General features: G+C 36.4%; 2 protein-coding genes across 2 annotated transcripts; one reads left to right on the forward strand and one right to left on the reverse strand.

The window, feature by feature from the left end:
* Positions 1-1,831: 1,831 nt before the first annotated feature.
* Positions 1,832-2,938, reverse strand: LOC140166700 (trace amine-associated receptor 13c-like). The gene has a single exon (XM_072190200.1). It carries the CDS (start codon positions 2,936-2,938, stop codon positions 1,832-1,834), a length of 1,107 nt encoding a protein of 368 aa, XP_072046301.1.
* A 1,472-nt stretch (positions 2,939-4,410) lies between these two features.
* LOC140165934 (small ribosomal subunit protein bS21m-like) lies at positions 4,411-9,763 on the forward strand. Its single transcript, XM_072189276.1, has 3 exons — positions 4,411-4,543; positions 6,855-6,963; positions 8,989-9,763. Exons 2-3 carry the CDS (start codon positions 6,881-6,883, stop codon positions 9,167-9,169), a joined length of 264 nt encoding a protein of 87 aa, XP_072045377.1. The 5' UTR covers positions 4,411-4,543; positions 6,855-6,880; the 3' UTR covers positions 9,170-9,763.
* Positions 9,764-25,263: the final 15,500 nt, after the last annotated feature.

The following is a 25,263-nucleotide window of genomic DNA, read 5'->3' on the forward strand; positions in this document are numbered from 1 at the left end:
TTGAGAAAAATGCAAAAATAGGCACAAAATTGGGCAGGGGTGTAGACCCCCTGAAGCATCATCGATGGTTTAAGGACATTGAGGCAACACCTACGAGTTACGAATGTCAAGTGGAAACTTGTATTTAAATATATTATTATTAGTAGTAGGCCTAGTAGTGTTATAATAACAATAATTATATTAATAAATAATGAATACACATTATTCGTTTTTGACTAATTTAGGAATACGATAAAAATTTCTAAAGCCAGACGTATATTTGTCACGGCTGCGATACTTTTTGTACGTTACATACTTAGGCCGAGTAAAAAATAAACAAGTTTAGCGCCCCCGCCCTTCTCTTTTTTGTGTGGAGATTTTTCAAATTTCTTTTTATTTTGTAAATTTTTATTTATAACTTCTTCTCAAAGATGTTTGAGACGTTGAAATTTTGTATACAGCCTTGCAAATGTATAAGACACATTTCAGAAGAGTTTTGTGATCACAGGAAGGGACTACCTTCCAAAACAAACAAACAAACAAAAATAAATAAATAGAAAGTGCCTCCTCCTCCTCATTTTCGGATATCATTCACATTCACAACGCCGAATACACAAAATAAGGCGTTAAATATGGGTTCGTAAAAAAGCCCCTCCTCCTTCCCTTTTTCAAAACACCATTGGCGCTAAACATGTTTTTATTTTTACTTGGCCATATGTATCCACACTGAGGCAGATTCAGAATTAAGTCATACCTCCATGAAAGGCACGTCTAAAATGCAAGACATGTCAATGGAAACTGCATGGTTTTGAGATATAATGATATAAAATTGGATGGTTTGAACCCAATACACAAATTTATTGGTCGAGCTATGAGTTTTAAAATTCGTCTCGTCCAATATTTTTAAACTCATAGCGAGACCAATAAATTTTGTATTGGGTGAAAAAACCATCCAATTTTATCATTATTATGTTTTTCAGAATCTTTTCTTGGTCAAAACATGACTTTTGGTAAAAAAATGTGATTTTTTTTGGTCAAAAATTTGATTTTTGGTCAAAAATGTGATTTTGGGTCAAAACTGTGATTTTGGTCAAAAATGAGCAAGTCAAAAATGAGTTTTAGTCAAAAAATTGTAGAAAACAAAATTTTTGGGGGAAAAGTGAGCCTATCCAACACAGTCCAAGTTTTGAGTCTAAGTGTTAATTATATTGGACTCTTCAACTCTGTACAAAGAGCTACAAAGTATAAGGAGGAAGATTCTGAGAACATTATTAAATAATTGTATAATATTGTACGTCTTAATTTTGTACCACTTCTTCTGGTTCATTATGACAAGTTATAAGTCTCAGTTAATGCTTTGCGTGCTAACCATGCGCATAAATGGAAAAAGTTCAAGTTTTGAAATATTTACTCAAAATATCAAGAGCTATCTTAAGAACTACTGGATCAATACTAGGCGTGTTTGTACTCATTTTAATGCATTTTTCATGCTGATTCCAAATATGGTCATGAAAATTTACATTTCTGAAATTTTTGAATTAAATAAAAAAATTGAAACTTGTCGTCTGCAGTCGACACCCGCGTGAAGAGAGTTAAAGACCTCATTGAAGGTCTTTGGTTTAATATAATGTTTGTCAGCTTATGTCTTCAGACAAGACATACTGCTTCAATTTTTCTGATCTGATGGAAAGTATCTCTATAAATTATGCGACAAGACACTATGATATTGCCAACTTATATAAAAGCTTGTCAAGGCGCCATTTAAAGTTTAAAAAGTTTCAAATGATTCATCATGTCCATGCATTTTTCTTCTTTTACCAGTATTAATAAAGCACATTGCAATGTATCACAATTAGGTGGAAGTCTTATCATTATTCATTTCTACACAAAGTTCAATCGAGTCAGGGAAGACTTTACTACTCATTCTTCTACGACCAGCAAACACAACTGCAGGATAAATGCTACTGAACCCAGTGGATCCATACTGAGGATTTGGAAGAAGACGCCGAAGACATCGAAGATGATTTTTCCATGCTGTTTGGAAAGCACTGCTTCGCAGACAGTAAACCGATGGGTTGACTGTTATGTTGAGGTAGTTCAGCCAGGTTATAGCAGAATGCAGAGCTGGACTAACAGTGAAAGACTCATCATACGCTTCCAACCAGGTCATGACAGTTATAGACCCGTAGGCCAACCCAGTCGTTACCACCATCACGGTGAATGTAACCATAGGCTTCACTTCTTGACGAAGAAGCTGTGATTGAAGAGTGCGTTTAGAAGATCGAATTTGAGGCACCAAGAAAACTAGAATTCGGCCATAGATGATACCGAAAGCAATGCAAGGGATAAATCCATAGATGACGGCTACGATAACTGGATAGTTTGGATAGAAAACTTTGACAAAGTCATAGATATCACATGGTGTGGATTGTAGAGCGCTGAGGCTGTTAACCTGATTTAAACCAGCAAATGGGATAAAGATTGTCACAGTTAAAGCAGATATCCATATAGTGGATAAACAAATACCAGCTCTAAGCCATGTAATTGTCTCCTCATATTTAAAAGGTCTGAAAACTTTCACCAGTTTGTCTACACATACTGCAAGCAATGTCAAGCTGCTTACCGATACCACTAGATATATAGCACCACATAGAAGTAAACACATATATCCACGGCTGATCCCAGGCTTGATTGCTAAGATCAGATCAAACGTATGGACTGGTAGCATGATGAGGTTGCAGATGACCAAGTTGATGATCAGAGAGTTGGTGACGTTGCGAAGTTGATGACATCTGCAGAAGATGTACAACATGCTGCCATTGGTGCATCCAATGATGAAGATGAAGATTGCTTGGATGATGATTGATGTTGTGGTGAAGACTGAGTCATTGGAAGATGATTTAAGACATCCCCCATCTGTGTCCGGGAAGCTGTAGTTGAATTCTTGTTCAGAATTCATGATGTGCGTTGTCAGGTTCAACAATTGGCGAGGAACTTTAACTAAGCTGTAAACTTCAAATATGGAATGATTTCTAATTTTAACCCGAAAGTGTCCAAAGTGTACCAGGCCTAAGAAATATGAAGAGCACTTTATTTCTTCTTGGCGTTGTACTAAATAATGCACTGACACTGGCGGTAGACTCGGATTGTTCACTCCACACTTTAACCATGCCTTAACGTATTTCGTTGTGCGGTTTAATGCTATGCAGAATGGTAAATGAGAAAGAGATATGCGTGACTGTACGGATGTGATCATTGAAGAAGACTTCACTTGTGTTTCATTAATAAAAAGTCCATTCAGCCGTATACAACGCTTTTTATGCAAAATCGATCTTCCCTGAACTTGGTAAATATTCTTTGTTACTTATCATGTGCACCAGCACACTTATTGATTATTAGGATAATTTGCCAAAATGCCAAACTTTTCTATAAGTGACAGTAACTTGATCCACTCAACAATGACGTAGTAATATCGTCGAAATGGCTAATAAGGTTGCGATTTGGTAGTTCACAGCATCTTGCGAATTGTAGTAAGCTTTGGCAAAATTGCATTGACTTTCATCGCGAATGTCATGAATTCAAATATCACAGATATACTTTTGTAAGTCCTGTGGTTCTTGAGTTATGTTGTAAAGAGGTCTGAAACAACAACACTTTGTAAAACACACGTAACTCATTAACAACAATAAATCAAGCAAGTTTTTAAAGTAGGCCTATAGGTATATGATTTGTAGAATGAACTGTTGCAAAACATCAAAGTGTTATTTTTCAATTATATATTGATATTGCTTCGACCAACAGTACCTACCCTTAAGTTATCGAGATAGCTTTTAAGATTAAAATCTTTCCTAAGAGACATTTTCAGAGCTAAAAAAGACTGAAAAGGACTTCTCTATTACGCGTAGCTGTACTGCAACAAAATTACAAATGATAATAATGCAGCTAAATTAATTAAATAAATTACAAATAATAGTAATAATGAAAGTTAAAATATTTAAGGAAATAAATAAATAAAGGGCATGAGAAAAGAAAGAAAGAAATAAAGTTACACCTTTGTAATGTATTTTAATATTTTGTAATGAGTACTTTTGCAAACATGTCATTATTTTTTATTTGATTTTAATAAACCTATACTTATTGTAAAAACTTTGGTAATTTGGTCGTTCACCACGATGTTATTTTGAATAAAATAAAATTGAATTGAAATGAATTAAGGAACAAAGAAATGAAGAAGATACATTATTTCACAATAATTATGAAAAAAAAATTTTACGCTATACTCGGAAGCTCTCGGAATTTTTATCAACGAAATCGCGACTGAAGTTGAGCACATCGTCACAAATAGATTTCAATGATTCGCATTTAGCACCGTTTTTGAACACAGGCAGGCAACACTCCAATTTTACGTGACCTCCTAGCACCTTGTGTCCGAGCACAGCGCAGTACAGTGTGTGATTTCATGCCGATTTTTCATCACTCGATTTTATGATAACAGCGCCGAAAATGCTTTGAGTGTATTATTTTTGTGGAGCATAGAGTATTTATTGCCTTCTGAATTAATTTGGTAAGTGACGATGTAATTTCTGCGTTGTTTGGGCTTAAAACATCTTTGTTTTCGTAACACTAAAAACTCAGTAAAATGAACAGCAAGGTTGCAGAATTATGCGACTCTGCATTTATACATGATTGCACTGCAATGGCTGGCTGGCTGTCCCGGCTGGCTGTATCCTTTTTCTAGCTCACAATGCAATGAATGGAGAGGCGATATCAGTGGAAGTCGGACTGTCGGAGTGAAGGTGTGAATACCTCGGCTGTCAGTTTGGGCTACTGTACCTCAGTAGTAGGCATATTAGGGCAAAATTTCAAGTTCCTGGTATGTTTGATATAGAGATGATAGAGATTCCCATCCCTAGACGTAATAGATGACTGTGTCTGTAACTAATTCCAGTGTGAGCTTTGATCTATAGATCTGTCATAGCCAGAATAGGAGGTAAATTAGTGGTTATTACTACAGAGTCAGACTGCCTTACTAGCCTGTATCACGTTTCAGCGAAAGAACATCTGTAGGACATACCTGTTTTTAATGACGTTGTCGTTGCAACAATGTTTCTATCGTCAGCAATAACACCTTGCATTCATACTTTTGAGTTTGTATGGAGCACGTTTGTAACCATTATCAATAAGTGAAATCACAATATCCTGAAAGGAATTTAGGTAACAAATTGAACGACACTGACCTCGCAGCAGCTAATGTTTTCATGTAAACATGGCGTCATTAGACATTTTAGCCTACGTTCAGTATCCTACTATCGGATCGTTGAAACAAGAAAATCTCATTCCCCGGCCTCATTCACAAATTCACTCACCTTCCTACACCACCAGTTGAAATAAAACTCAAAACATCCCGTGTTATTCCTCAAAACTACATGCACCTTCATTAATAAAAATTGAAATCCTAGTAGTAGTGATAGGCTGTATAAGGGTGTAGTTGCAAACTGCTTAGGGTACCAGCTTATTTGATGCAGTTTGGTGTTCTGAGTAATTTGACACCAATTTCATTGAAATCGGCCAAAAATTGAGACAGTGCCGGCCAAATAACGACACACAAGGGGGGGGGGCAGATTTGTCCCTTATTTTCTAGTTTTAAGGGAATTTTATCACATTAAGGATTATGTAATGCATTTTTGGTATCTATTTACATAGTTTTAGGTCCAGGAAGGTAATTTATGCACTTTGTGTCAAATGAAACTTTTTAGTGTCCTTAGAATTAACGTTTTTGGGTAAAATTAGGCCGTGAGGGCGCTTTACCTTATAGCGACCCATTTCGATACCATTTTTGATTTTTAAGTTAATCATACTAGAGATAATCATCAATCATCCATATTCTAAAATTTTCAGCCATTTATCACATTTGGTGTGGCCGTGGCACTAATTTTCAATACATGGGTAACCTGCCCATAGCAATATACAGGGGTCAACGAACTTTGTATCACATGTAAGTCAATGGAAGCGTCTCTACACATTTTCAAATGGGTACCACGCACAAGTGAAATAAGGTTGAGAGTTCAAATTTGGACAGAAGATGTTATTTATCAGTAACTTTGATTTGATAATTAATAAGAACTGATAAAATTTTAGTAGGGGGGCTACGTAACAGCTATTAGGCTGAACAGCGCCCTCACATCCTAAATTGGCTCTTAAACTTGCATCGAAACATACGATTTGTGTAAAAATTGCATAAATATATCCAGGGGACCCAAAATCATGTAAATAATCATTAGAATCCAACAAACAGCAAAGAAAATGCCCATAATTGTCAAAATAGTGAAAAATAGGGGGGGTCCCAAGAAATCTCCCTTATGCGTCGTTTTTTGGCCGGCACTGTCTCATTTTTCATCCGATTTTTTTTTAAAAGGTGTCAAAATGCTCAGGAGGATTAGCTGCTTCAATTCAGCTGGTACCCTAAGCTGTTTGAAACATCAACCTTTTTTTTGGGCTGTACAGCCTATCACTACTAGTAGAAATCTGTTAAGGCACGCTAAAAGTAGACCATTTCGGGGGCTGTATTTGGTGTACATGTGACGTTTTGAACAGAGTAAAAAACGACCATTTATTCGCTATTGCTGATATATACTCGCCGAATCATGTACCAATACACAAGGTATTGCCTTGGTACATGAGATCAGGTATACTACAGAGTTAATTGTAAATATTTAATATGCTGAATACACCGCCGCCGGTACCGAAACTGAACAGCGGGCATAATTTCCAAGTCATCCCGCGATGCCGATGTTGATCAAATAATGTTGTATATAGAATGTCTCACTGTGTGTCCTTTTCAATTTATCTCATAACAGCTGTATTTTTCCTTGCAGAGTTTATACAAGGCATAGAGAGCAAGATGGCTAGACATCTACGCTTTGTAGCCAGGACTGTGTTTGTAAAGAATGGAGATGTGGATACTGCTTACAGAACTCTAAACAAGTAGGTTTTATCACTTGGCTTTCTCTCTCTCTAGGCCTTAGGCAGGATTTGAAGGTTTGGGTGTGTAAATTCAAAAATCTTGGTGTGTAAATTTAATGATTTGTGTACAAAGTATCTGGCCATGTTGGTAAAAAGTGGGTGTTTAACTGACACATTTGGGTGTGTAAAACACTCCCTACACGGCTGGCTGCCTAACAGGGGTAGCGCTAGGTTGCTTTTTGGTGTCCCGGACCCACCAAAATAGAGTTCGGACCCCCTGTTTTGACATTTTCTGCAAGTTCAGGGGTCCCTGCAGACCTACGGAGAGTGTTTAGTTCTAGCGCTACCCCTGCTGCCTAAGTAAGCCCTTGCTGTCTCTATTCTTTGGTTCACCTCAAGTAGCAGGGACTGCCTTTTGAAAATTAGAAAGGAGCTGTAGAATGCTCCTGTGGTCTTTTCAAGAAGAGCATTAGAAGAGCTGTTTGCACCTGTGGCCATTAAAGCATAAAGAATTTAATGAGTCATCTAGAGGAGCTATAAAATTATCGCTCTTGCAAATGCAACTTAAGAAGAGCTGTTGAGGAGTGATTGGTCAAAAGGCAGTCCCTGAAGTAGTGACAAGACATAAAGAACAAGATGGCAAGACGTCAATTCTTTTTTGCAGTTGCGCTGTATTCGCAAGCTTGCTGTGAAACTGCCCTTGTACATGCACATGAACGCCCTGCATGATTAACTTTACCTGTGCGATTTGAAATTGATACTGCAAACGGCAAAATACACATCTACGTCACTACCAAACTTGAGGCAAAAACTGGCAGTTCCAGTTGAAATCCATACATCCCACGATTCCCTATGCTATGGTCGGAAGACATGACCTTAATCTTCCACACAGGGAGTAAAGATTTCATATGGGGTTACCTCAGTGGGTGATTCCATTTGAAATCTACACCCACTGTGGGAGATTTTTGAAGTGTATGTATTTTTACTGGAAATGCCTGATGAAAAGTTACTAAACTTAACTTTGTGATTTACCTCTATATGGTACTAAAAATATAGACTTGTCCTAAAAATATGCCATGTAGTACATGATGTATTTAGAACTGATATGAAATTGACTCTTCTCCCATTTACACTATCTATACCCCTTGATAAATTTGAGACTATTTTTGCATTTTCTCAAAAAATAATAACACACTGGTAACAAAAGTTATGTATATTATAAGGGCAAGGAATCCAGTTACTACACTGGAATATCAGTGACTCTAGACAAGCAGTACGTTATTTATGATAAGAAAAAAGGTACCACTAGAATGTACCTCATTACTTAAAACATATATAATGAACCACTTGTCTTGAATCACTGAAATTCCAGTGTAGTAACTGGATTCCTTGCACCTATAATATACATAACTTCTGTTACCAGTGTGTAGTTATTTTTTGAGAAAATGCAAAATTAGTCACAAAATTTATCAGGGGGTGTAGTACCCCCTTAAAAAGATCTTTAAAAGATGGGACTAAGTTCTTCCATTCAATAGAAAGTCACAGTTCCAGTGTATTAAAGATGAGGTTAAACAAAACGCAATTGATCAATGTAAAGAATTTGCCTGTGCTATTCATTTTACCTATATTTTTGCAGAGCACGGTGGCCGAGCGGAACGGGCTACGACTCATAATCGGAAGGTTGCGGGTTCGAGCCCCGGCGACCCCATCGTGTTGTGCCCTTGAGTAAGGCACTTTATCTCGATTACTCCTCTCCACCCAGGTGTGAAATGGGGAGCTGTTATGAATACTGTCCATTGAGCGCCGCCTAAAGGTATGAGCATGCCTTGGGCATTGTATGGCAGCTGACATATTCTAACGACGGCGGAATAAATGTAAAGCGCTTTGGTACATGTTCAGATGTGAAAGGCGCTGTATAAATACCAACATTTATTTTTTTTATTTATTGCATAATAGGGTACACTTCACTGATTTTTAACTAAGATGGGTAAAAATTAACAAGTGATTTTCTTTTGGTTTTGTCTCTCTCTCTCTCTCTGTTGCAAGTGCTGTTAACCAAGAAGGCATCATTGACATCATCAGACGTAACCGTTACTACGAGAAGAAATGGCAGAAACGAAGACGAGAGAACTACGAAGAGATGCAGGCGATTTACAACAAGGAAATGAGGAGAAGAATAGCCATGTTGTCACGCATAAAAACAGAAAGCGATCCATGGCCTGTATAACAGCGGATGGACTATAGAATTATAAGACTATATTGCGCTATACATCATCAGCGGGCAAGCCGTCCGAATGTCAAGTTGAAAACCAAGTATGAAACCAATTTTCAAACAACTTACTAAATTATGGTAATTTGCAATGAAAAATTTGGTTACAAAATCGACGCTTTGTAAAAGAGTTTCTTTAAAAATAAAATAATCAACATTTGGATTTTTAACAAAAGACTTGGTCATTTGAAGACAATGATGTGGAATGCAATTTCATGCAGGTGTACTATACAACAGTTTTCAACTTGACACTACAATGCACTTTTGATGGAGCTGAAAACATCGCTGCTAAAATGTGCATCAACATAGGTCATCTGACTTCATATGAAACATCCAATACAATTACTTTCAGTCACTGACTAAACTTTGACTAACTAGTGGAACTTGTCGGCTTTTAAAATAGAAGTGGGATATACATCATCCCATCCTATCTATGAAAGATATTATATAAGTGTTATTCCATGATACCATTGAAGAAAATGGTTGCTCAGTGTGTTCACTTTAGAAACATGAAGACAAGATATTAATTAAAAATGGAAATTTGAAAATCTATACCATATATTTTTCCTAGTATTGTATGTAGTGTGTGTATTTGGCATTGATTGAAGACATTGTGCAACATCAAATTGGTACTAGATTTTTGACAGAAATTTGATAAAATATCAAGCAACTGTAATGGTCTTATTGTACTTGGCAGTATTGGAGTCGAGTCTACTTTTAGTAGCCCTACCACAGGGCCTTTTTTTATTTTTTACACGCTATATACTCCGAGACACCATGCTATAAACTGAGAACTGCTAAAAACCCAGTGATAGCTCACAACCCACTAACCGCTGTCCCCAGGGACAGCGGTTAGTGGTTCTTGGGGCAGTTCTTGGGGTATAGCGTGTCTCCGAGTATAGCGTGTAAAAAAATTAAGAAAAAAAGGCCCTGTACTTGTAGCCCTGGCTAACTTTTAGTCCGTAAACCTTCCTCAAGTCAGTAAAGTATAAAATCAAATTTTGAGATTTTCTCAAAAAGTTTTAATTTTTGCAGGAATGGATTCCTTGCATCATTTCCTTTCTGAAAATGTAAACTTTTTATATACTTCTCATCATTACATTTACAATAAAAAACAATATCTAAATTACTGACTCAAGGAAGGTATTCAGACTATAGTCCAAGTCAAATCCGAGTCCAGAAGTCAAGTCTGAGTCCACTGAAAAGCAGACTTAAAAGTCTGAGTCCAGACTTCAGTCATCCAACACATGAACCAGGCCCGTATCCAACACATGAACCAGGCCCGTGGGGGGGGCAAATTTGGAAAAGTATACAAAAGGTCCCAAAATAGGCAAAATTTCAGAATTTGCAAGCGTAGTGAGAAAAAAATCAGGTTTTTACGCTCTATTGGACAAAAAAGGTTCAAATTTTGGGAAGAAAGTCCACTTTTTACTGCTCCCCTTGAAAAAAGTCCACTTTTTCAAAATCAGCACCCCCCCAAATGAAATCATGCGTACGGCCTGACATGAACACTGGTACTTTGTTCTCTTATCATCAACTCAAGACATTAATGACAGAAATAGATTCAGGAAATTGGAAATATTAAAATAAAATTATCTCGGAAAGTAAAAGTTGCACTTTTGGGCTAAAAAGAATGAAGTTTGTTTCCCGTGGCCTGGAAACCTAAATGCAAAATATTTTAATTTTTTATATTTAGAGTCGGGATATATGGTAAAATATACCTTGAAGGAAGTCTCAGGCAATCACAACATTATACCTTACAATATGTCCGAAAAATAATTATCAAGCATAAATCACATGGTTTAAAAAAAACCCAAACAACTCATACTGACTATGAAAACATCCGTTTCTCAACGGGCTCCGAAATTGTCTTGTGTTCCAGTAATACAAAGAAGGCTGACGACAATTGAGCACAAATAACCATGACGTCATTGCCCTAGACAGTCGGAGCCTGGGAATTTTGAAAATATGGTGTGTTGAGTGGTGGCTGTTTTTATTCGTTTTTTATGGTAAATATGAGTTTAAATAAAACTATGTGATTCATGCTTGATAATTTATTTTTTCTAACATATATTAAAGGCATAATGTGATTGCTGGAGACTTCTTTAAAATCACAGCTATTCATTGTCATATATCAAATAACATTTTGACAACATTTTTAAAATGCTGGTTTAGTGCTTTTTCATATAAAAAAAAAATACGACCTTTATATAACCCAACATTTAAATGCTACTAACACATTTTGACCTAAACCAAAACATGTTTATTATTTTACGATGTAACTATTTAACAAGAAAATCACTGAATTTCCGTAGAGCATTTTTTTACTCTCATAGTCTAAAAAAGTCTGCTGAGTGCTGACATATCAAGTCCCATGTGCCATGGATACTATATACGTCTACACATGTATAGGGTCCTGTGTCACAAACTGGGGTACCTTTGTATTGTAACGGGACCGAGCTTGCCCCTAATACTTTTGTAAACGACTGATGGAGAAGACTAGCCTTCTAAACATACAAGTGGTAGCGTAGTATCAAAGACTAGAATTCTCCCCAAGATATGTGGAATCAGTGATGTATGAATGGAGAAGTAACAGGTAAAAATGAGACTTGACAATTCTGTTTTATATTTGCTTCTTTTGTTATAACTTGTATTGTTATTTTGCTTTCATATTTGTCTTATCACATCACAATTCATAAATACAAGTAAAACTGGTAAATACACAATCTCTGTTGATGATCATGACGATATTTCCTTATTTCTCTCTTTTAAATCCAAATAAATTACCAATAAATGCTGCCGAACAGTACATACTATCTGCTTGAATAATCGAGAAGCATAAAAATACAACAGAATCTCTCATCACATGACATAGTCATAGGCTAGGCCAAGGCCTAGTAGGCCGACTACAGAGTATAGTATCCATGTCTGTACACCTATACGAACTTGCCATGCAACAATGAATGCACACAAAATACAGTGCATAATTTTCCATTGGACTTGTGCATGTGTGCGGCAAGTCACTTGCACAATAGGCATAGGCGCTAGGCCAAAACACCGGAGTGCATAACCACCCGGGTGTTGCCACTATTGTGGTAGCCAAGCTGCCCCTAGCTCAATCTGAGCTCCAGAGTAGGGCGTTTTTGCTTTGGTTGGCGGTGCTTACCTTCAAACTGAGTGAAGGTTTGGGTGGACTATTGTCCACCAAGCAATCTGATTAATTTGCGTCGTGCACGGCCTTTATATACTTTCCTGAACGCGTTCATGGAACCTTTTGGCGGCTGCGTTCAAAGCGTAAGCTCCGTTACTATGGATATCGCGCAGTCACTCCGCGTCAGGCGCTCACTTTCGAAAAGATTTGAACATGACGAAATCAACAATTTAATAACTAGAACAATTGCTAAAGTGTTTTTAAATCAGGAATCAAACTGATGACCCCCTTTTTGACCATGTAAAACATTAAAATACTCAAAAATATCTTAAAATTCTACATTCTTAAACAATTACATCTTAAATAATCTAAAGTTTGATCAACAAAAGTCGTTTTTAAGTTTTTTTTCTAATTATACGACGAACTTGTTTACGTTCAGACGATTGATGGCCGGGAAGTTTCAAAATGACAAATCTAAAATTCTTTGAAACAACACATGAAAAACCTGAATTTTGTCCTCAATATTTACTCGTAGACGGTATGTAATACCTTATTTTGTTCCTGACAAAATTATTTACACAATATTATAAGATCTCTGTACAACTTCTAGCAGAATAGTGAAATTTTGAAGCCAAATTCACACGCACTTTATGACAAATTTTCTCTGCCGTATTTTCAACCCACGGCGACAACAGACGATCGGCAGGTAAACAAATCCAAATATTTACAAAATATACCTTGTGCAGAGCCATGCAATCATTTTTATATTCATAATAACAATCAAAAACTACCACGAACACGTGAGCATCGTGACTTTTCTCTAAATATGAATTTGACAAGAGCTAAATTTTCGTATTTCTGCAATAGACAAACACACAGGAGGTAAGCTTAAAAACAGGCCAAAAATCTGAAATCGCATTTTGGCTCTCCGTTTCACTACCCCCTCTTCGAGACTATTTCGTCCCGAAATGTAACATGTATAACTATTTAACTTAATTACAATTTAAAAAAAAATTAGAGCATTTCCTTCACAAAACTTTAGCAGTAACATAGGTAAAATCACCCAACCATTGTTTGGTGACAGGCTGACAATAACATTGTCGTGACCTCGTGACCTCAAAAAGTTTTCCAAAATTTGATTGGCTATTCGGCAGATTTACAACTATACATTATAAAAGCAACTCTATTTCACATGCAAATTATATTATTATGTTTACAAGTTTTATACAAATCTTTCACAGTATCTCTAGCATAAATTATTTAAGCATCTGCTTTTTATGCATACTCTTCTTCACCAATAAAATATTAATTTACAAGAACCATTTAATTGGTGCACATTTCCATCAATTTCATTTTCAAATGAACAATACCAGTTTTAATCTTGACTTTCGAGCTAATGAACAGAAGTCTGTCTCTGCATCAAGTTACACAAAATTAGTTTAACATTTTACATTTTTGCCATCATATATATGATCAATATTTAAGTTCAGATATTATAAAAGTTCTATATTCCTCAGCGTCCTTTCTTCTGATGGACCTTGTCTTCAGTTCGATATCTTCAACATCTGAGAATCTACACTGTTATACCACCTCTTACGCAACTCTTATGAGAAACTGCCTGATTGGTTCACCGTCGATCATGAGAGGAAATGTTGACTGCGCCGCCCTTACATCAATTATATGCAAGGTGTAAAGAACCATACATCATCCAATAAAACATTTGACCTGGTAAAGAATAACCATTGACTAGTCAAATATCACTTTTACCATTCACTCTTGCGCCAGAGTTCTAAAAAGTCCTTGAAGACTTTCTCAGTTGGTAATCCACCCAAGAGCGAAACTTGATTTTCTGTTACCAATGCGCCTACATAGCCTGACATTGCTCTGAAAACATCATGACTGCAATCAGTGAGTCACCGTCGCACCAACCAGAGTTCCAAAATCATAAGATCTGCATAACCGGCCCGTGGTGATGCCTCAACAGTATCAGAAAGAAATAAGATGAGATCTAGTTGATTTTCATTCGTTAATCTTCTTAAGAGCACATGCCGTATACGACGAAACTTAGCTATCTTCAGTAGATAGCACGTACAGATCGAATGGTTCAATGAAGCAACCATTATTGTAGGCTTCAAGTCGATGTCTGTTATTTAACTGTAGCTATCTCCATCTCCATTTTGTTTTGCTTCATCTGTCTTCGTAATCTTCAAAATCTGACATTCAATTCAGAATTAAGGCATGAAATCTCATGTAAAACAACATGAGTGCCCGACAGTCAACACTGTCCATGGTGATGTCTCCATGCATATCCATCATTCCAAATGATTGTAAGAATAGTTGTGTCGAAATAAAGTGAGGTGTCTTTCACTTTATCTAAATTAAGAAATCCAGATTATTTCTCTTTAAAAAGAACAAGAATTTCACAGAGACAAAACTTGGTCAAAAGATTGGCATGACAATACCGCTGCAGTCAGTAAAGTCATTATCAAACTTCTAATCACGTTTTGGCTGAAATTAAATTTCATTCATGAACTTCTTTTTATTGGAGGCTGTTCCTCCCAGTATTGAGTTATTATGATTACACAATAACAATTTCAAATGAAAACAATTTTATATACAGGGTCTACATGCAAAGTAGACAATCCGCTATGAAACACGTTTATGTGATGATGATGTCGGCAAGGCCTATACCTGACTTCATCTTCATAAAACAGCAATTTCATATTTTAGCGGCAAGATGTTGTGAGCAGGCAGTGCAAGACGTCGGTGAGCCCTTTTCCGGACTTCATACACCACAAGGATCAGTGACTATACGGCGAGGGCTTTTCCGCATATCATTATCCCATAATCACGATAACTTTCGTCTCCTTGAATCTTCCTCGTAAATCTATTTACAAATTATATACCATCAGACATCATAGCATGTCTGCATGATAACTGGTCTCTCTTCCAGAATCATTCTGATGATGGCAAGTCTCCTGGTGCCAATGAGTTGGTGCATAGGCCCGATCGTGTGCCTATACCATCATGACCGTCATCAAGTAGCATAGCTGACCTCTTCCAAAGACTCATCTGAGATGACAACTTTCTCAGAGTGTCGGCGTATTGACCAGATGAATTCCATTCACCTACGCCTATACGGTCAACTAATACCGTCCGATTATCACTGGGGTACCTGCTAGTTGGCAGTCTTCCCCATTTATCAAGGGAGTGTCCTGACCACCAGTTAACTGTCTCCTTACAGCTAATCGTCTCCTGGCTCGTCTTCTAGATGATGGAGACTTTCGTGTCTTTCTCCCGTTCTTGAAACTGCTTGAGCATGCCATCTGGCAGGGTAGATCATCACAGTCTTTCCCAATTAAGGGAGCATGCGGCCTGGTTAACTTTTTCCGGATCTTTAAGAAAGCTAACCTTCTCCTGGCTCGCATTTGTGATGAGGGAGACTTCCGGTTCTTCCTCGATGATCTCCCAGTCTTCTGTGAATCGACTCTCGTAAGTTCATCATCCTTCTCATCTTCAAATTGCCCTTTAGCAATTCCATCTGCATTAGCATCATTTTGATGCTTCCTGTACTTTTCAGCTTTGTTAAATGCTTCAGTTTCCACTGCAAACTTAATTGCATCATCAAAAGTAACAGGTTTTGCACGCAGGATGTTTAACCGTAACTCGCTTTCTCTGATAGCACTTATGAAATATTTCTTTGCTATCTCCTGTGAGAAAGGACTCGGTATCGTTGGTAAAGCTAGCTTGACTAACTTCCTGATGTTGTGAGCTAGGTCAGGCAATGACTCTTTTGGGTGCCTTACTCTGTTATTAAGTTTCACCCAGAATAGCTCTTCCTGATTTTCGGTTCCAAACCTCAGGTTCAAACAGGCCACAAGTGAGTGGTAATCATGCCGTTCAGTCGGATCCAAATATCCCAGTATGCTCTGAGCAACACCTCTCAGACTAGTTGCTAAACAAATGGCTTTGGTATAATCATTCCATTTATTCCATTCAGCAACAATTTCGAATTGTATCAAATAGTCTGACCAGGAAGTGGTCCCATCGTACGTTTGAGGTTTTATTTTCACTCCAGACTGATTGCTAGAATGTTTAGGCCTACTTCTCACTGACTCATCACTTTCATGAACATTAAATTCATCACCAGGTAATATTTCTGAGCTGGTATCGGTTGGAGAAGTATCAGCACTATCTTCAGTCGTTGCCATAATAAATCGTGAGCCAAAATTTGTATAAATTTTGATTTATCCTACCGCCAGACACCAGTTGTAACGGGACCGAGCTTGCCCCTAATACTTTTGTAAACGACTGATGGAGAAGACTAGCCTTCTAAACATACAAGTGGTAGCGTAGTATCAAAGACTAGAATTCTCCCCAAGATATGTGGAATCAGTGATGTATGAATGGAGAAGTAACAGGTAAAAATGAGACTTGACAATTCTGTTTTATATTTGCTTCTTTTGTTATAACTTGTATTGTTATTTTGCTTTCATATTTGTCTTATCACATCACAATTCATAAATACAAGTAAAACTGGTAAATACACAATCTCTGTTGATGATCATGACGATATTTCCTTATTTCTCTCTTTTAAATCCAAATAAATTACCAATAAATGCTGCCGAACAGTACATACTATCTGCTTGAATAATCGAGAAGCATAAAAATACAACAGAATCTCTCATCACATGACATAGTCATAGGCTAGGCCAAGGCCTAGTAGGCCGACTACAGAGTATAGTATCCATGTCTGTACACCTATACGAACTTGCCATGCAACAATGAATGCACACAAAATACAGTGCATAATTTTCCATTGGACTTGTGCATGTGTGCGGCAAGTCACTTGCACAATAGGCATAGGCGCTAGGCCAAAACACCGGAGTGCATAACCACCCGGGTGTTGCCACTATTGTGGTAGCCAAGCTGCCCCTAGCTCAATCTGAGCTCCAGAGTAGGGCGTTTTTGCTTTGGTTGGCGGTGCTTACCTTCAAACTGAGTGAAGGTTTGGGTGGACTATTGTCCACCAAGCAATCTGATTAATTTGCGTCGTGCACGGCCTTTATATACTTTCCTGAACGCGTTCATGGAACCTTTTGGCGGCTGCGTTCAAAGCGTAAGCTCCGTTACTATGGATATCGCGCAGTCACTCCGCGTCAGGCGCTCACTTTCGAAAAGATTTGAACATGACGAAATCAACAATTTAATAACTAGAACAATTGCTAAAGTGTTTTTAAATCAGGAATCAAACTGATGACCCCCTTTTTGACCATGTAAAACATTAAAATACTCAAAAATATCTTAAAATTCTACATTCTTAAACAATTACATCTTAAATAATCTAAAGTTTGATCAACAAAAGTCGTTTTTAAGGAAATTTACAATCTTTAGGAAAAACTTGTTTACGTTCAGACGATTGATGGCCGGGAAGTTTCAAAATGACAAATCTAAAATTCTTTGAAACAACACATGAAAAACCTGAATTTTGTCCTCAATATTTACTCGTAGACGGTATGTAATACCTTATTTTGTTCCTGACAAAATTATTTACACAATATTATAAGATCTCTGTACAACTTCTAGCAGAATAGTGAAATTTTGAAGCCAAATTCACACGCACTTTATGACAAATTTTCTCTGCCGTATTTTCAACCCACGGCGACAACAGACGATCGGCAGGTAAACAAATCCAAATATTTACAAAAATATACCTTGTGCAGAGCCATGCAATCATTTTTATATTCATAATAACAATCAAAAACTACCACGAACACGTGAGCATCGTGACTTTTCTCTAAATATGAATTTGACAAGAGCTAAATTTTCGTATTTCTGCAATAGACAAACACACAGGAGGTAAGCTTAAAAACAGGCCAAAAATCTGAAATCGCATTTTGGCTCTCCGTTTCACTATTACATATTTAAAAAAATGAAATGTTTCAAACATTTTACCTCACGTCTCATTTGAAGTGGTTCATCCTCCTGAGCATTTTGAAATCGATTAAAAAATGAGAGAGTGCGGGCAAAAACAATCACAAAGTAGGGGAGTTGAACCCCACCTCTTTTTCCACATTTACAATCATTCTGAGCAAGTATTAGTCTTTTAAATGACCTTATGTATTTATTTACTTGGTTTAGATGTCTGGGATTTTAGACATTTTTTTACTAGATTCAAATTTTTAATGGGGGTTTTGGATAATATGAATCCCTCCCCCTAATCCACCTCCCCCTAATCCACAACCACCCTTGACACATTTCATGCCAAACGTCATAAGAAAATTATTTAAAAATTATTTTAAAACATTAGTTATAGAATAAATTAGCCTCAATTTAAGACCTAATTGAATCTTCTAAGTGAAGGAATACTCAAGAGACAGTGTTTTGAAATCCAAGCTGTACATCAAAATGTAACAAAACCACCTTTTTGGGTACCCCAGTATATGACGCAGGATCATATCTGAGTGGTCAGAGGTCCATCGTCTTGATTGCAATGGCGCAATCCGATCGTGTATAAGATACATTAACAATGTATTCAGCTACTGGTGAAAAAAATCAAACAAGCCTTCCAATTTAAAACTTTTTTTTCCTATCTGTGTGGCCTATATATCAAGACATTCACAAAATTGGTCAAAACTAAATTGCATTTTCCCAGCAAACACAAAACGCTTTACAGAAAACGTTTAAATGTCGGGTTATATAAAAGGCATTTTAATTATTTAATAATAACAATCAGAAACCATTCTTGAAAACTTAATGAAAATGATATAATATAAGTGTTGACAGAATATTTTGGAAAAACGCTTGTCAAACAATATTTTGCAATAACATTTTGACATTTTAAAAATGTTGAAGTGTTTTTTCATATAAAACGTTTTAAAAATGTTCTCATGACCTTTATATAACCCGACATTTAAATGTTATACGTTTTGACCAAAACCAATACATGTTTATGATCCACGTGTAAAAAAAAGGTCACAGCTCAACAGTTGAGTAAAATATTACTCAACATTGAGCTCATAATAGGCCTACACATGTAGGTCACAACTCAACAAATGAGTAAAATATTACTCAATGTTGAGTAATTTTTTACTCAACAGTTGAGTTGTGACCTATAATGAGCTCAATGCTGAGTAATTTTTTACTCAACTGTTGAGCTGTGACCTTTTTACTCAGTGTTGAGTAAAATATTTTTTTTACAGTGTATCGTATATTTGGCTGACGAATTTCAGGTTTTGAGACGTGATGTAACAAAACCAAGACGATGATTGTAAAGCATTTTTTTACTTTCATCGTCCCTGCGGACATATCATGTCCCATATGCCATGGATAATACACGTGACGTGCTTTGAATAGGATCTCTTATATAGAATGTCATAAGTGGTCAGAACTTCAGAAGTCCATCGTCTTGATTGAAATGGCGCGAATCGCGATCCGATCGTGTATCAACAATGTAAGGCATCTCTAAAAAATATTAATGCAATTTAGCTGCTGGTGAAAAAAAAAAACAGTCCTTCCAATTTTAGTTTTTCACAAAAAGGCTATTTCACAAGACCAGATCTCCGAATGCATTTATGAAAACCCGTATTTATAAATGATTTCTTCTTGTAAGTATTTGTATAAATCATGTAATCCATTTTCAAGGGTTACAGAAAAGGTATGAATTTGAAACTGGAAATTACTAAATTTTGTGCCATTTTTACTTGGTGTCCATAATCTGTCCAAAAAGCCAATCTGTTAAAACACGCATATAAAATTTGCCATAACTTCGGAACCCTTTATCCTATTGAGGTCATTTAAGGGAGGTGTTATGAGCGAACCGTGGTTTGGATTCCAGAGGGAGGGTGCCTTTAAGAGGCACAGCCATCAGAAAATGAATAACTGAGATCGCGCGCCAAATAAACTTACTGCAGTAATTTTCCAAGTCTTTAAAAAAATAGACATAGGTGGGAATCGAACCCGGCACCTTCCGGTTCTGAATCAACAGATAGTATCACTAAGCCAACTTCCTATCTGCAATATTAGGCCTATCTGTGATATTAATTCTTGATAATGTTTCACGGAAAAATCAATACTAATGTACGATGTCATTCAAACTCTAATAGAAGTCCCACAACTAAAGTAGCAATCGATAAATCTGCTCACTCAATCATCAAATAATCAATCGAAAAATAAATAAATAAATAAACAAATAAATAAATGTGTCCGTTCTCTCGAGCCCCAAAACGTCATTAAATAAATAAATAAATAAATAAATAAATAAATAAATAAATAAAATAAAATAAAATAAAATAAAATAAAATAAAATAAAATAAAATAAAATAAAATAAAATAAAATAAAATAAAATAAATAAATAAATAAATAAAACATACAAAAAGAAATTATATTATAAATTAGTTTTTCTAGGACCTACGCTGGAAAAATAAATCAGCGCATAAGAAAAAGAAACAGACGCTCGGATTCGAACAAGCGACGCTGAGAACAGCAACAAAGAAACCACAATGCCTTAGACCACTTGGGTTGTTACATGCACATACAAACTAATTATATCATGAAAAAACCCACCAAGAGGACTACGATACTTATTCAGAGCCAATCTACATTCTGTTATTTACAAAAGCCGACGGTCAAAGTAAAATTATAAAAGGAGCAAGACCAGATATCAACGTTAAATCACGGTAAGCCTAAAATCGCATCGAAAACGCAAAATGCAGTCACAAAATTTATAATATTACTAAATCACCACAACGAATTGTAACGTAGGTATGCAGAAAAGAGTTGTATTAGCAATAACAAAGTATGTGCAAAAAGATTTGTCTTTGGCATGTCGCTTTTTTGAAATATCGCCAAAAATATGAAATTTTGGAAAAACGCCCCAAAATTTAAAACAAACACGAACCTTCCAAAATAAATATATATTAGCACTCGGCGGCCCAGTCGCTGTGATTTGGGGTAACTCGTTGCTTCTCTTCTCCAGATACCTGTACTTCAAGGTCGCTCATACCCCAGCCCTTAAAGACTGAAATACTCATTTAATGAGCTCTGTAATATAAGGTATGATTCTACAAAACAGGAGAAACTTCAAATTTTCATGGTTATCCCTATTATTAGACTTGGTAAGTATATGGAAGCGTCTTAGACATGTTAGATAATATAATAATTTGACATGTCGGGATGATTTATCTCGCCATGTCGATAAGTCGGATGGCAATTGGACGCTTCCTTACACAGGCATCACTTAATTTTTAATTTTCAATATTGTGTATTTGTATTCTTATTTATTTCAGCCACTTTTACTGACACGCTTTCTATAGGTTTTTCAACACTTCCAGTTATTTTTCATGAGCGTTCATTTTTTTAGCTTGTCTGGTTATTATTAGGTAACTTGTTTGCAAGTGGACGGGTAACTGACTTACCTTGTACGTAGACGCAGCCGCTATGTGCTTCGATTGTTTTATCCAATTTTAGCCCTCCAAATCCAATCAAATCCAAAAATATGTCCACATGCAAGGAAGAAACCGTGTATACGTGCAATAAACGGTCAAATCAGATGTGATACCAGCTACACGGTTAATTTACACAGCTCCATAACGACTTATTTCTCTCGAGTTGAATTACGGTTGAATGCAAGTGACAAATGAGTGTAATAAAACCTGTGAAGAGATGGAAACAAAAAAGGCAATTTAGCACGTAGAAATATTTGGATTTTAAAGAAACCGTGAAATTGTAAAAACGACATTTTTTTAACATGATGCACTAAAACCAACTCAATAACATCATACGGGATATTCCAGTTGAAATCTACACCGTGGATGACCTGACTTTCACAAGCAGTGTGAATTTCAAATGGGGCTACCTGAAATGGTGACTCCATTTGAAATATTATATTCCCTGTGTAGCAGTCAAGTTAGCTCAATCGTTAAGGCGTTCGACTATGGTGCGAGAGGTTGCGAGTTCGAACCCTGGCGGTGCCTAGTATGCTCTCGTGGAAAATTGAGTTAGCTTGAAATTCCCCATGACAAGGAATTTACTGCTAATTGTTTCGTTGTAACCCGTACGAAACTCGAGAGCTGATCCTGGTTGCGATGGTTATTTGTGGAAAGTCTAGGGTGTGCGCTCTTGTAGCAGCAAAGTGCCAGATTTGTTGTTAAATGGTTTATGGAATGATGTGGGGCCATAGTGGTCAGCGACAACCTGTAAAGTGTGCTGAGGCTTGTGTATCAACGTCTAGGCGTTGTGCTTGTGCGTAGTGCACTATAAATCACTGCGCTTTTTTTTTTTTTTTTTATATTAAAGGAAGTCTTTGGAAATCACATCATTATGCCTTATTATGTTAAGAAAATTACTATCAAGTGCGAATCACATGGTTTTATTTCAAACAAGCTCATATTGACCATAAAAACGAATAAAAACAGCCGTGTCTCAACACGCGATATTCAAAATTCCCGGGCGTCGGAATAGACAGCTATGACTAGTTTCTTATCTACTGAAGTACGAGTAAACTTCTGACGAGGAGAAAGTGTATGTTGACTTATTCTGAGAAAAAACGACATTTTTCGATTATGTTCTCACTCTTGATTTTTTTAAATTGAAAACGGCCACAAGAGAATATTTTTACATGCACATCACATGCTTTCCCATTATAAAATGACGAATTTGTAAATGCCATTTCTCTCCAATTAATGCAAGGTCATCCTATTTTAGGTTGACAATAGATGAAAACGGTGTTCGGCGACCTATTTATTGTTTTTGACAATTGAGAACAAATTGTATATAGATTTTATAATTGTATTAACTCATTTTAAATTCGTTAGCTAGAAAACCATAGGATTAGGTCCAACGAAATAAAAAAACACCACCAAAACAACATTTCTTTCATGATATCTTAAAATTACGGTCACATTTCAAGTAAAAACGACTGCATTACGTCCAATTTAATTACTGTACCTGTAATTACTGAAAAATTTGAAATAATATACTGAGAGTAAAAGCCCGAGTAAAAGCAGGATTTCCAATTTCACTTATCAAAAAGCAAAAAGACGAAGATTCTTCGCGATATGTCGATTACTCTCTCAACCATTCTTATTCAATCAGGTTGTCACAGTAACCACGGTAACATGTTTTTATAGAAATCTAGTAGCTCTCGAATCTGAAGTCAACACGACAAGAGGAGTTAGAGGATGGGAAAAGACGGGAAATGGCGAATACATCTGGCGTAATTACATGATATTTCCCTGAACATGCTGAACGAGGCACAATTCATCCTTTTGCAAATGGCTTTCACATAATATACGCTCACCTTATTCACTGGAGTCTACTGCAGACAAGTGTCAGTCTAACTTTTAATGGCCATATATGGAATCAGCATGAAAAATGTATTAAAATGAGTACAAACAAGCCTAGTATTGGTTCAGTGGTTCTTGAGAGAACTAATGGGTTGAAGCAACCCCGGGGGATTGGAAGTGACAGTATGTGCCTGTCAATAGGCCCCCACTTTTGAAGTCGACTATACCCGATGACCCCCCTTTTTTTTTAGTTGCGGCTACCCAATGACCCCCAGCATGAACGCATCAGCATTATAGTTTTCAGCACCGTACTTCAGCGGTCTGTCAATTTGGCGCAGTTTATGGCGTATGACGGAAGTGGTTCAGGTTCTAATTTGCTGAATAGTATACAGTAATGGCATGACAAAGTGATGGTCAAGGAAGGCCAAGGTTAAAAATCTTTTAGAGAACGCAAAACCCATTATCATGATTACGGTTATGTTGATTTTTTTAAATGAAAATGTCAATCAGAAAAATTATAATCGGTCACGCGTACGTATTGGTATATGCGTGAATCAAAATCAAAAGTAGGAGTGAAATAAGCCGTTTCAAAGGGGCACTCCGTGATTAAAAAACATTACGAAATACCTTTAGAAAAGTAAAAACGTTGAGGAGGGAGCATCTTTTAAGCTTGATTTGCACTGTGGTTTTTTCGGATTTAAAATGTAATGCTCATTAATACCTGGTGATTCGTGGGGGAGGGGATCACTGCTCTGGGTGACGGGGATGGTCGGCTATTATAATTATACAATGACCCCTTGCAACTCCCACAGTCTCACCGTGCCCAACCCCCAATTAAATTATTAATCGGCATCAGAAACTTTGTTAAATGCTTTCTACTGAAGATATAACACGTTGTTAAATGCTCTCTATTGAAGATAACACTTTGTTTTGTTAAATGCTTCCTAATGAAGATATAACTTCGATAAATGCTTTCTACTGAAGATAGCACTTTGTTAAATGCTTTCTATTGAAGATAACACGTTGTTAAATGCTCTCTATTGAAGATAACACTTTGTTTTGTTAAATGCTTCCTAATGAAGATATAACTTCGATAAATGCTTTCTACTGAAGAAACCACTTTGTTAAATGCTTTCTACTGAACATTTTATCAAATGCTTTCTACTGAAGATAATTAAGGCTATGTTAAATGCTTTTTTTACTGAAGATAACACTTTCTTAAATACTCTCTAATGAAGATAACACTTTCTTAAATGATTTCTACTGAAGATAACGCTTTATTAAATGCTTTTTACTGAAGATAACTCTTTGTTAAATGCTTTCTGATGAAGATAACACTTTGTTAAATGATTTCTAAAAGATAACGCTTTGGTAAATGCTTTTTACTGAAGATAACTCTTTGTTAAATGCTTTCTACTGAAGATAACACTTTGTTAAATGCTTTCTATACTGAACATTTATCAAATGCTTTCTACTGTAGATAACGCTTTGTAAAATGCTTTTTACTGAAGATAACACTTTCTTAAATACTTTCTAATGAAGATAACACTTTCTTAAATGCTTTCTACTGAAGATAGCGCTTTATTAAATGCTTTTTACTGAAGATAACTCTTTG

This window comes from Amphiura filiformis, chromosome 12, assembly GCF_039555335.1.
Source record: "Amphiura filiformis chromosome 12, Afil_fr2py, whole genome shotgun sequence".
Taxonomy (NCBI): Eukaryota; Metazoa; Echinodermata; class Ophiuroidea; order Amphilepidida; family Amphiuridae; genus Amphiura; species Amphiura filiformis.